Raw genomic sequence first — 12,748 nt, 5'->3', positions numbered from 1 at the left:
AGTCAATTCACGATTTTAACTTAGTCTTTCTCTAAGCAATAATGATCACGAGTTGAATGGGCAAGTAGTATATATGCATATAATAAAAATATAACTATTAAATGAGAAAAGCTTGGGAAACATCTAAACCCATAGTGCTCATGCGTGCACTTGGTACTGGGACTCACTAGTTCTGAAATCGGGTTGCTGGCCTCCTAACTGGCTCCCTCACCCCACGTTCTGGAGTCTGGTAGTGGGAAGTTGATTCTCATCTTTTCCTTCTTCTCTCCCTTCTCCTCTTCCTTGCTTCTCCCTCCCCGTCCCTCCCTTCGCCTCCCATCCCACTCCTTCCTTTCCTTCCGCTCCATTTCCCCTCCCTCCCCTCCCTCCCCTGCTTCCTGCCAGCCCATATTCCCTCCATCTCCTTGGGTTCCTCTCCCTCCTCCTTCTGTCTATCCTCCTCTCCCCCCACTTCTCCTCCGGCCTCCTCTTCTTATTTTCCACGCTTCTCCAGATGCTCTGATTTAGGTCAGGGACTGGTGCCTAAATCTTGGCTCTATTACTTATTAAAGGCTCTATGACTTTGGATAAGCTGTTCTGTGATCCTCAGTTTCTCCATTTGTAAAATGGGAATAATAGCACCCATCTGGGAAAGTTCTTTTGAGAATTAGGGGTAATGGCATTAAAAATCCAAGAACTTTTTCTTCGGACACAAAAAGCAGTTTTTAAAAGTCATTAAGTCCCTGTGGCTACAAGGTCAAATTGCAAGCTAAACAATAATTCATTTAGTTAGCTGAGATGTTCATGCTGGGTCTATAAAGGTCAGTGCTAGAGACTGGATAGCAGAATAACAGCCCAAATTCTGGGGCTCTACTTCCTGCTCTGATATCTGCAATCAGAGTGAATGCCGTCAAGCCAAATTCCCTAGGACTCACTCTTCACATTCTTGTGCTTTTGGCCTCACAGTAGCTGGGGTCAAGCGACAATGTGTAGGTGACTGCTTTTATATACATCAGTGTTAAGCAGAAGGTCAAATTGAAACTATAGATTTCAACCTGCAGAGAAATTAAAAATGTTCTAACACCTCTTTTCATTGGAAACACTTAAATTTCATTCCCACTTGAATCGGTCTAAATGAACCCTGGCAAACACCAGTTCCACTGTACTGAGCCAGTCTTAACTGAGCTCTCAAACTGAGCAAAAATTGCAATAGGATATTCTGTTACTATGGCCTTCTGTAAGGAACATTCAAGTGAGAGCTTATGCCAAAGTATGACGGAGGGGCTGGTGGTAGGTTCCTCTTTCGTATTCATCAAAATATTCACCCTCTTTCTCAATTGATTATTTGTACAACATGTTTTAGATGGGGCTTATGAAAAGAGCTGATAAACCTAGCAAGCCTTCCTATGTGTTTTGAGGTTTTCTTGGCTTTCTTTCATTGTCCTCTGGCACTCAGTATCTGATGGTAAGTACCCTCATGCTTCCCATATCTTTCTGTAAACACACCTGCTGAAGAGGAGGGACAGCTGGTCAAGGATGGCCGAGCTGACCAGGCTGCACTGATGGGAACTGTGTGCTCATGTGTAAAGATAATGAGTAGAGAGAAGCTGGTCACAATACATTCTTACCTCTGGACTTACCTCCAGCAGATGAGTATCAAATCCTTTTATTTTTGGCCCAGGAACCGGAGGGAGGATGCAGGTCACCATGCTATAAAAAGATTTGTGAGATAAGATAAATGACACATGTTTTCACTTTGTAATTTTTGAAAGATTAGCGTTATCTCCAAATAGCTGCTACATGGACTATGGTAGATAGAAGTTAGAGTTCCGAGGCTATGTGAAACTAACAATCAGTGGTGAAGACAATGAATACTTCTAGAGGTCAACATCAAAATGAATTCTCGCGGGCTTCCCTGGTGGCGCAGTGGTTGAGAATCCGCCTGCCGATGCAGGGGACACGGGTTCGTGCCCCGGTCCGGGAAGATCCCACATGCCGCAGAGTGGCTGGGCCCTAGAGCCATGGCCGCTGAGCCTGCGCGTCCGGAGCCTGTGCTCCACAAGGGGAGGGCTCGCAGCAGTGAGAGGCCCGCGTACCGTAAAAAAAAAAAAAAAAAAAAAAAAGAATTCTCGCTAATTAACTCTGGCTGATTCTGAAGTGACTAGGGGATTATCTGCTGTTCTTGCCAGATTTTTACTATTTCACAACTGTGAGCCTCCATTTGATGGAAAGAGCATCAACTTCAAATGTGTCTATTCTACTTTTGCTAGCACTGATAAAAGTTTTTCATGGTGAACACACTGCAACTAATGGCTAACATGAGGTGCTTGAATTATCTGTAGGTTTCCATCATTTTTGTATTGTCTTTTTTGGCCATTATCCCTGACAACCATGATCGGGAGGAGGGTTGATAGACAGTGAAGTACCTGTAGCCCTTCAAAGCCACTGCCCAGACCATAATCAAACAGATGACAGCAGAAAGAACGGCCACAAAGATCCATACGGTTGCATCTGTCATTGAGAAGTCTAAAAAGCAAACAGCCAGAAAGTTTTGATCACATACAGCATCATTAAAAACAAACAAACAAAACAAACAAATCAATGAAATTTTTGAACATAAGTTCCGCCCCTCCACACCTTTTCTGATTTGAACATCAATCCAGAGTAACATTAATGATGGATTTAATTTTTTCCAATATTATTAAATTTTAAAGTGGCATATATTTTATAGTTCTCTAAAATTTTCAAGATCCTTAAAATATTATTTGATTTGATACTTATATAGGAAGTCCAAGGGTACGTGGTCAGTTGCAGTAATAATAATTTAAAAAGCTAACATTTATTAAGGTCTCAGTAAAAGCCATATGATGTTAAGCTCTTTACACACATTGCCTGTATGGAAAGATGAGGAACTGAGACTGTAAGAGTGGTTTACCCAGAGGCATGTAGCTGTAAAGTTGCAGTCTGGGATTTGAACCCAGGGCTTCTGCTTTTATTTAGTAAGAGCCAGGGCTGGACTGGATGCACACTTTTATGGCCTGTAATGCGGTGCTCTTTCCAGTATGCCAATGCAAGCCCTGATACTTTGGCCAGGCAAGTTGTCACAAGAGTTAGGTTTCGCCATGCAGTTCTGGGCAAGACTTCTAACTCCGCTGACCTTTAGTTTCCTCCCTTTCAGTTCCTAATGGCAATTCTGTTCTCTCTGAATACTTGAGATGGTTGGGAGGAACAAACAAGGTAAAGACTTTGTAAACTGTAAAGTACTTGGAAATGCAAATGATTCATTCCCTGTAGAATGCCAGCCACCATGTTTAATGGCACTTAAAGAATTGGGTGTCTTTTATACACTGTTCCTTGACTAAGAGACCAACATGTAATTGTCTTCAAGGACTGAAAATCAATTCATGCTTTTCAGATGGGATAGCGCCTTACAAATTTTGGGAGAACTAGATGATGACCTTGAATGATAGGAATGGAGCAGATGGGGAGTGCAGAATGACTGATCATCAAGCCCTCTGAGACATTTCAAGCCCATGACTGCAGACTTATCCTAGAAACTGGTCCTCACTGACAGTGACCCAGGGAGCAATGCTGTACTTACAAATGTCTTTGTGTTGAGTGGAGAGATGATAAACTCACCTCTACTCATTCTTCTGGCGAAGACTCAAAATAGTTTCTCTGTTAGTAGTTACTACATACAAATTTACCAAACTCATTCTATTTTAAAAATATTTAGGAGTATAAGCAAAAGGGAGCCAAGACACTCACCATTAGGTATCGGGATGGAGCTCTCTGGGCTCCACTCACTCCAGAATCCATGGTCTGGCTTGCAGTGAACCTGAACAAGGTATTTCTGCCCTGGATATAAGCTGAGAATCTTAAACTGAGTCTGCTGCCCAGCGAAATGAGTCTAAGGGAGGCCAAGGAAAACAGAGGTCACTCTGACTTGTGTTATGAAGAAAGAGACTTTTTCTTTAGGCAGTAAACTATTGGAGGAGCGAGACCAAATGATCACACTTAGTAAATACCCTGTTCACACCATTCCACCCTCTCAGCCCACCCCTTCCTCCTGTTAAATACTGCTCACACAAAAATCAACAGGCTTTCTATCTCTCCATTGGGAACTCTAGTTCGGAAAGACAAATGTTCTGCTCCCTACACCTTGCTTTCTAAATTCTACATTACGGAAGGTGACTAGTTAATAAAATTGGAAAATTATTCTTTTCTAAACTCTAATAAAATAATTGATTCAAGGATCATTCACTGATGTAAAGCCACTAGGTGGAAGAGAACTGGGAATTCATGAACACTGAAGCAATTGTGCACAAATTAAACATGACTTTAAAATCAAGGGATCAAGATGTGATCTCCCCGATCCAGGGGCCACTTTTAACATCATTTATGGTAGGCTGACCAGATGGTCTTTGTTTCCTGATATGATGGAATATGAAGCATATATATCACCTCTGAAGTTTTCTTACCAAAAATTGTTCACCTGGAATCTAATCAAGTCTTTAGACCTAATGTCTGGTTACAGGAAATATGGGGACATAGAAATTGGTTAAATGACCTCACAAAGAACTAATCAGACAAATGCAGAAGGTGGGGCATTCTATGTGACAAGTGGCCCAGTCTCCTGAGCACGTTGAGAGTGAAGGGATATATCAGCCAGCCACAGTGAGTGATCCTGGAGTGGATTCTGGTTTGAACAAACCAGCTGTTAAAAATATTTTTTGAAGCAATTGGGGGAATTAAAATATGGACTGGCCATTAAATGATATTAAGGGATTCAAAAAGATGATATTAAGGAATTTCAATTAATTTTCTACATGTGATCCTATTATTTTGGCTAGATTTGGAAATATTCCCTTTTTAAAAGAGACATATACTGAACTATTTAAGAGTAGATTATCATAATGCCTATAATTTATTGTACTATTTGTTTATAATGAAATATTTTGAAGTGAATAAAAATTCCATTAGCCGTGGACTGGTTACACTGAAATTTTTTCCTCCCACTTAGTGCCATTTAAGTACTCTCACAGATGTTAGATCTAAGATATCCTGAGGGAGGTGGGCTGAAAACTTGGCAGAAGTGGCTGTTCAGTTTCAAGGAGCTAGGCATGGGAGAGCTGTAAAGATGAGCCCCCATCCATCCCAGTGGAGGGGAGAAGGCCCTTCCACACATGGGTGGGTAACATCAGCATCAGGAAGGCAACGTGGTGGCCCAATAATTAGGGGGCATGACCTATTCTCAGTTGGGGTACTTCATCTTTGCCAAAGGACAGGGTTCCCTCCAAAAGCTTCTGGTTGACTCACCTCCCACTCAGCTGCTTTCTCAGGTTTTAATCGAATTTCATACTGGAGTGTGAGCCAACCAGATCTTACATCAACCAGGGTGGGTGGAAACCATTTTATCCACAGATATGGTTTTCTGTCTTCTGGCTGTTTTAATTCCAAAGTTAGGTTCACAGGAGGGTCTGGTTCAACTGTAGATATGAAAGAAAGTCCATATTTAGTCAAATATGGGTATTTGAATCCAGAACTATATGACTTAGAGGCAGATCTCTCTACCTTTTTTATCTCCATGGTTATGAGACACTTGGTATTTGATGTCAGGTTCCTTTAAGTACAGGTCTGTGAACGCCTCCTTAGGAGTGAGGTGCCTAGACCATACTCTCAAAAGCAATCTACAGATTTAGTGTGACCCCTATCAAATTACCCATGACATTTTTCACAGAAGTAGAACAAATAATCCTAAAATGTATATGGAACCATAAAAGACCCAGAATTGCCAAAGCAATCCTGAGGAAAAATAACGAAGCAGGAGGCATAACCCTCCCAGACTTCAGACAATACTACAAAGCTACAGTAATCAAAACAGTCTGGTATTGGCACAAAAACGGACATGGATCAATGGAACAGAATAGAGAGCCCAGAAATAAACCCACACACCTATGGTCAATTAATCTTCAACAAGGGAGGCAAGAATATACAGTGGAGAAAAGACAATCTCTTCAGCAAGTGGTGTTGGGAAAGTTGGACAGCCACATGTAAATCAATGAAGTTAGAACACTCCCTCATACCATGCACAAAAATAAACTCAAAATGGGTTAAAGACAAATATAAGACATGACACCATAAAACTTTCAGAAGAGAACGTAGGCAAAACATTCTCTGACATAAATCGTACAAATGTTTTCTTAGGTCTGTCTACCAAGGCAATAGAAATAAAAGCAAAAATAAACAAATGGGACCTAATCAAACTTACAAGCTTTTGCACTGCAAAGGAAACCATATATAAAATGAAACGACAATGTACAGAATGGGAGAAAATACTTGCAAATGATGCAACCAACAAGGGCTTAATTCCCAAAATATACAAACAGCTCATACAATTCAATATAAAAAAAAAAAAAACAAAACCAAATAACACAAACCTATTGAAAAATGGGCAAAAGACCTAAATAGACATTTCTCCAAAGAAGAAATACAGATGGCCAACAGGCACACGAAAAAATGCTCAACATTGCAAATTATTAGAGAAATGCAAACCAAAATTACAATGAGGTATCACCTCACACCGGTCAGAATGGCCATCATTAAAAAATCTACAAATAACAAATGCTGGAGCGGGTGTGGAGAAAAGGGAACCCTCCTCCACAGTTGGTGGGAATGTAAATTGGTGCAGCCACCATGGAAAACTGAATGGAGGTTCCTCAAAAATCTAAAAATAGGGTTGCCATATGGTCCAGCAATCCCACTCCTGGGCATATATCCAGTCAAAACTATAATTCAAAAAGATACATGCACCTCTATGTTCATAGCAGCACTATTCACAATAGCCAAGACATGGAAACAACCTAAGTGTCCATCAACAGATGAATGGATAAAGAAGATGTGAGACACACACACACACACACACACACACACACACACACACACACTGCAATACTACTCAGCCATAAAAAATAATGAAATAATGCCTAGAGATTATCATACTAAGTGAAGTAAGTCAGAAAGAGAAAGACAAATACCATATGACACTACTTGTATGTGGAATCTAAAATATGATACAAATGAACTTATCTACGAAACAGACTCATAGACATAGAGAACAGACTTGTGGTTGCCAAGAAGGAAGGGGGGTGGCAGAGAGATGGAGTGGGAGTTTGGGATTAGGAGATGCAAACTCATATATCGAATGGGTAAACAACATGGTCCTACTGCATAGCACAGGGAACTATACTCAGTATACTGTGATAAACCATAATGGAAAAGAATATAAAAAAGAACATATATATATATATATATATATATATATATATATATATATGTATAACTGAATCATTTTGCTGTGCAGCAGAAATTAACACAACATTGTAAATCAACTATACTTGAATAAAATAAATTTAAAAAAAGAGTGAGGGCCCTAGGGTGCTGGCTTGCCTTACCCTAGTCTCAGCCCTGCTGGCCAGTCATATTTTCTCCATGCATTTCTTACCTCCTCAAATCAGTCTCCACTACAGGTGAGAGAAGAGTGAGTGTAACTCTAGTGGACTTGGCATTATACCCTACAGTTGCTTAAAAAAATAGCTTTAGAAAATTTGCCACTAATCCTAATGCTTGTATATTACTAAGTAAATACCTAAGAAAGATTGTTTTATATGGCCTTACTAAATAAATATCAGTTATTTAATATAAGTTTTAATTTGAACACAAGACTGAGAAATGCTGATCAAAACATCTTTGTACAAAGGTGCAAGTAAAATGTTCAAGATGAATCCTTGAAAGCAAAGTTTCTCAACCTCAGCATTATGTGTATTTTGACCAGATAATTCTTTGTGGTAGGGGCCTTCCTGAGCATTGTAGGACGTTAGCAGCATCTCTGGCCTCTCCCCATTAGAGGCCCTCTCTCCCTGTGTTGCAAACATCAAAAATATTTCCTGCCATTGCCAAGTACCCTATGCGAGGCAGAGAGCACCCAGTTGAGAATCACATTTCAAGTGTCCTCAGCATAGCTAAATATTTCTCAGTGACAACAATGAAATCTATTTCTGAGAGATTATGTGCCAATATCTTGTACCGCAGGTTATCGCTGGATGAGATTCAAGTTGGTAGACTTTACTGTGGTTAAAACTGCGTTGTAAATGAACTTCTGTGGCCTGTCACCAACACTGTATGCTGCAGGGTTATATGAGAATTCCATGAACACTTCTTTTATTATTTTGAAAAGTATGGCCCAACACATTCTTTCCCCAGAGAATTTGTTTTCCAGAGTCACTATGAATTGGATCCATTCATTAATTTCACTTTTTAAACATACTACTTTTCTTTAGTGATCCCATTTTTGTTTTTGTGGATAATCTTCATTATAGCAGTTGTGCATTTCAGAACTTCTCTTGCTTTCACTGTTTTGACCTTAAATATTTTAACACTTGAGGGCAGAATATTTGAGGACAAGGAAATTTAAGAAAGAAACTATGCACATGGAATTATTTGGTGTTTAGCATTTTAAAGACTTCATATCTCAAGTAAATTTATATGAATGGAATTTATTTTATTCCTACTTGTCAGTGGGGTTACTTTTTGATTTTCTTAAGCTAAGATCAAATTCTGTCTTCATCCCCATGCTCATTGCAATAATTTGCTGGGGAGAGACAGAATTCAAATGGGTACCAGTTGATGTTGCAAGCTTTTCTAGTTTTTAAGGATCAATCACTGATAACACGCCAATGGGATGACACTTGAGAGTCCTAGCCTGATTTTCCTTGTTGGTTGGTGTTAGGTAAGTCAGGAAGACTTGGGTGACCTTGAACCTAATTAGCTACTCCATAGGTTAGCTAAGGCCAAGCCATCTCTTGTCCTAAGATTCCCTTTGTTGTCCCTGCTAACCCATACAGATCACTGCAGTTATGTCTCATCGCCCTGCAGCTCAATATTGATCACGCACAGCAAGAAGCAGCTCTCAGGTCGATTTTGCTTCACTTTGCTAATGACTTCTCCAAACATCGTGGCTGTGACCCTGGCCTTCAGCCTTCTGTTCAAGCAGCACTATTTACTCCCCAAATTCTTTATTTTGAAAAGAATAGCTCCAGTTGCTAAGAAACATATGTATATTGAGAATTGAATTTGCGGCAAAGCAGTGTGGAGCAATTCCTGTGGGTGGAGAAGCAGATGAGACGCTTCTAAGAGCTGCTACTCCATGAAGCAGTTCTGTCTTTCAGGGAGAGAAATCTCAGAAAAGAAATCCCAGCTTGCCAAGGGAGAAGGGGACATCGGTCGCAGGGGGAGGGCTGGAGAGAAGCATTGATAAGGGAAGCTAAATAGAACATTCCTGTTGGATGCAAGGGGATGGGAAGAAGGGTCAAAGGAAGGCATAAGGATTTTACTGTCTTACCATCATAAATAAAAATTGGTTTACTCAGCCATAAAAAAGAATGAAATAATGCCATTTACAGCGATATGGATGGACCTAGTGATTTTCATACTGAGTGAAGTAAGTCAGACAGAGAAAGACAAGTAAGTCAGACAGAGAAAGACAAGTATTATATGATATCACTTATTATGGAATCTAAAAAAAGGATACAAATGAACTTATTTACAAAACAGAAATAGAGTCACAGAGGTAGACAACAAACTTATGGTTACCAAGGGGGAAGGAGGGGGAGGGATAGATTGGGAGATTGGGATTGACATATACACACTACTATGTATAAAATAGGTAACTAATAAGGACCTACTGTATAGCACAGGAAGCTCTACTCAATACTCTGTAATGACCTATATGGGAAAAGAATCTTAAAAAGAGTGGATATATGTATATGTATAACTGATTCACTTTGCTGTACAGCAGAAACTAACACAACATTGTAAATCAACTATACTCCAATAAAAATTAATTAAATCCAAAAAATTGGTTTAAAACACTCAGTTGGCAAGGATGGTGTGAATTTTCTCATCTTTCTTTATGGGAATCTATCCATAGGCCAAGAAGACTCAAACTGAGTTTGACTATTGGTAGATTTATACTGGAGTAACAAGTTCCTCACCCATCACCCTTCCCCTTACCTATGTAAGTCACGTCCACGTAACGTGGATCCGAGGAACTGCTTCCCATCTGGTTCGTGGCGTTTACTGTGATGATGTATATCGTCCATATGGAGGTGTGCTTCTTGTTAAAGTAGCAGGAGTTGGGACCACCGGTTTTGTAGTCCGGACATTCATGGGTGAATGTCTCTCTGCAACGAGTAATATATTAGGAGTCAGTAAGAAAGTGGTAAAAAGAGTCTAGTTTTTTCTTAATAGATCAATACCACTGGATTTTGGGGAACAGGCATTCCAGATGCAAAAACCAGAGCTGAAGAAGGGCTCCCCAAGTTCTTCTGCCCTTCCCATGTCAGCTGGGGGTGACAAAGGGAAGAGAGTGCTGGAGAACGGGTGGCAGGGTCACATCACAGCCCCAGTGACTCTGTTTCTCACCAACCCTTCCTGTCTACAGGTTGCTGTGGGCTTTGTGATATATGCCCCCTGCCAATAAACGCTTGAGTTTTCTGTGGCCAATGCACCGCTTTCCTCAGGGAACCACCATTGGGTCATCTCAGGACACTGGGACTTTCCCCTGCACATACACACGGGGTGGGGATAATGCACGAGGCAGCATTTATTGCTCATATGTTTTGAATTACATTTCATTAAAAAAAGATTAAAGGGAATACAAACTGCAGTGTATTTCCAATTACACTAAGTCAGCCACAGAGAAAAGTGACTCTGAAAGGAGATATTTCAGGCCCAAGAGGCTCCTTAGGCCTCTCACGTTTAGACTTGGGGGCCTCCACGCGAGACTCACCACAGAGGTGTGTAGGCGTATTCCACTTTGCTCGCCACTTTGAGTTCCTGAGATCTGTTTGCATGACACCCCTTTGGGTCCCAGAAGGGATGGCAGCTTTGCGTACCACCAAGTCCTGTCACTGCGAAGTGAGCCAGTTGTTTCTACTAGTAAATATTTTCTTCACTGGGGAAGGATACAGCCGTCCCTGGATTTCCAGGAGGGTCTCATTGTAACTGTGACGAACTCCTTGCCCAGAGATCACCCTGTTTACTCTGCACTGCAATTTTAGCTCCCAATATGCCTTCTGGGAGATCATGGGTCCATGGGTTTCCTAAGGAAAACACCCCATCTTCCTTTTCTTGTAGGGCTTGTTATTTTCTTGCACAAGAAACACGTTCGAAAAGCTAATGTACCACGGTTGTCAAAGATTACATGATAATACTTTTAGGTTACAAAAGTAATGATTACAAAAAATGATAAATGGCACAAGATTGATAGATAAGCATCTAAAATTAACTAGCACCTAGGAAACGCTTATACGTGACCTTGGGCTACAACCTAAACTTACGACAGGCAATGAGAACATTGCTGGATTGTGTTGCCGAGGTGGTGGCTGAGCTTATGTGCATGAGGGAGCTCGGCAGGGACATTAAGAGGAAGATGTGGACGCGTATGTTTGATTCCCTTCCTCCAATAGCAGGAGTCTTATCGGTATCCATTCAGGGAAGCGTGGCAATTAACCCAGAGTCAGTGTTCCTGTGGCCCTGAGAGTGAGGACACCCCAGGTGCGCTTTGCTAGGAGAGAAGAGAACGTTTACCCTTCCTTGTGGTAAGTCAGCGTGTAATTGGTAGGTAATCCTCCGTCTGCCCCAGGCTTCCACCAGCAGGTGAATGTTTCCTTTTCGGGAGAACGACATTTAAAGATCTCAGGTTTTCCAGGAGGTGACTGTCCTAGAAAAAGCCAGAAGCCACTGGCGTCAATATTAATGTCTGTTCAACTCTTTGACCATTCTGCTGGTGACAGAAGCAGACTGATGGGGCCAGGCCAGTGATGAGGTCTCGGCAGGAGCAGGCCTAGGGGTGGAGGGCTCAGAAGTGCCAAGGTGTCAACATCCAGCAACACTCCTCTGCGGGCTGCGCTGAAGTTGGCAGGACTCAGAGAGAGAGCTTTGCTGTGGCGGGGTGTGTGTGTGTGTGTGTGTGTGCGCGCGCGTGTGTGTGTGCGCGTGTGCGCGCGTACTGTGGGCTGGAGATACTACACCATTTGATGTAGTTTCAACAGCGGTGAGCACCAAGAGTGTAGGGACCCATATGGACTGAGGAAGAGGATGTGGCCCTTCTATAATCCCATGGAGTCTATGGAGCGGATTCACACCCACAGCCCCATACAAAGAATTCTTCCCCAGGCACCAGCATCCTGTGGTCATTTGCTAATCCAATGCTCTCTGGACCTCTCCCCTCTGGCTCACTAACCACCATCTTTCTGCCATTCCCACACAATGAACCCAGCTCTCTTCTCTTGTTCTTTCACTGTATCACTGAGGCTCCCCCTTGAGCTGCTTCCTCCCCATCTTCTCTGTCCCTTCCTTTTCCCCATCACTCTTCCTTGATTCCATTCACTTTTTTTTTTTTTTTTTTTTTTGCGGTACGCGGGCCTCTCACTGTTGTGGCCTCTACCATTGCGGAGCACAGGCTCCGGACGCGCAGGCTCAGCGGCCTTGGCTCACAGGCCCAGCCGCCCGCGGCATGTGGGATCTTCCCAGACCGGGGCACGAACCCGTGTCCCCTGCATCGGCAGGCGGACTCTCAACCACTGCGCCACCAGGGAAGCCCTCCATTCAGCTTTGAGCTCCGATTCAGCATCAAAGTCTGGCTCCCCATCCTCCCTGCCTCCATTTCCTAATTTGGGTTTTTGGTCCCTTTTCCCTTATATTTCTC

The 12,748-nt window shown here is 42.0% G+C and overlaps 1 protein-coding gene across 4 annotated transcripts in view; it reads right to left on the bottom strand.

Moving 5' to 3' along the window:
* PRLR (prolactin receptor) overlaps nucleotides 1-12,748 on the bottom strand; it is a 174,915-nt gene that overhangs the window by 13,126 nt on the left and 149,041 nt on the right. For 2 of the 4 annotated variants that reach the window (XM_033421281.2, XM_049708003.1), the window contains exons 4-9: nucleotides 11,629-11,761; nucleotides 10,051-10,220; nucleotides 5,299-5,468; nucleotides 3,748-3,889; nucleotides 2,406-2,505; nucleotides 1,608-1,689 (exon numbers count right to left, since the gene is read on the bottom strand). In XM_033421281.2, the coding sequence (XP_033277172.1) occupies nucleotides 1,608-1,689; nucleotides 2,406-2,505; nucleotides 3,748-3,889; nucleotides 5,299-5,468; nucleotides 10,051-10,220; nucleotides 11,629-11,761 (797 nt within the window). The remainder of the gene's footprint in view (nucleotides 1-1,607; nucleotides 1,690-2,405; nucleotides 2,506-3,747; nucleotides 3,890-5,298; nucleotides 5,469-10,050; nucleotides 10,221-11,628; nucleotides 11,762-12,748) is intronic. The other 2 variants (XM_004266007.3, XM_049708005.1) reach the window with 2 other exon arrangements.

The sequence above is a fragment of the Orcinus orca genome, chromosome 3, assembly GCF_937001465.1.
Source record: "Orcinus orca chromosome 3, mOrcOrc1.1, whole genome shotgun sequence".
NCBI lineage: Eukaryota > Metazoa > Chordata > Mammalia > Artiodactyla > Delphinidae > Orcinus > Orcinus orca.
This window is presented reverse-complemented; position numbering and strand designations above follow the sequence as displayed.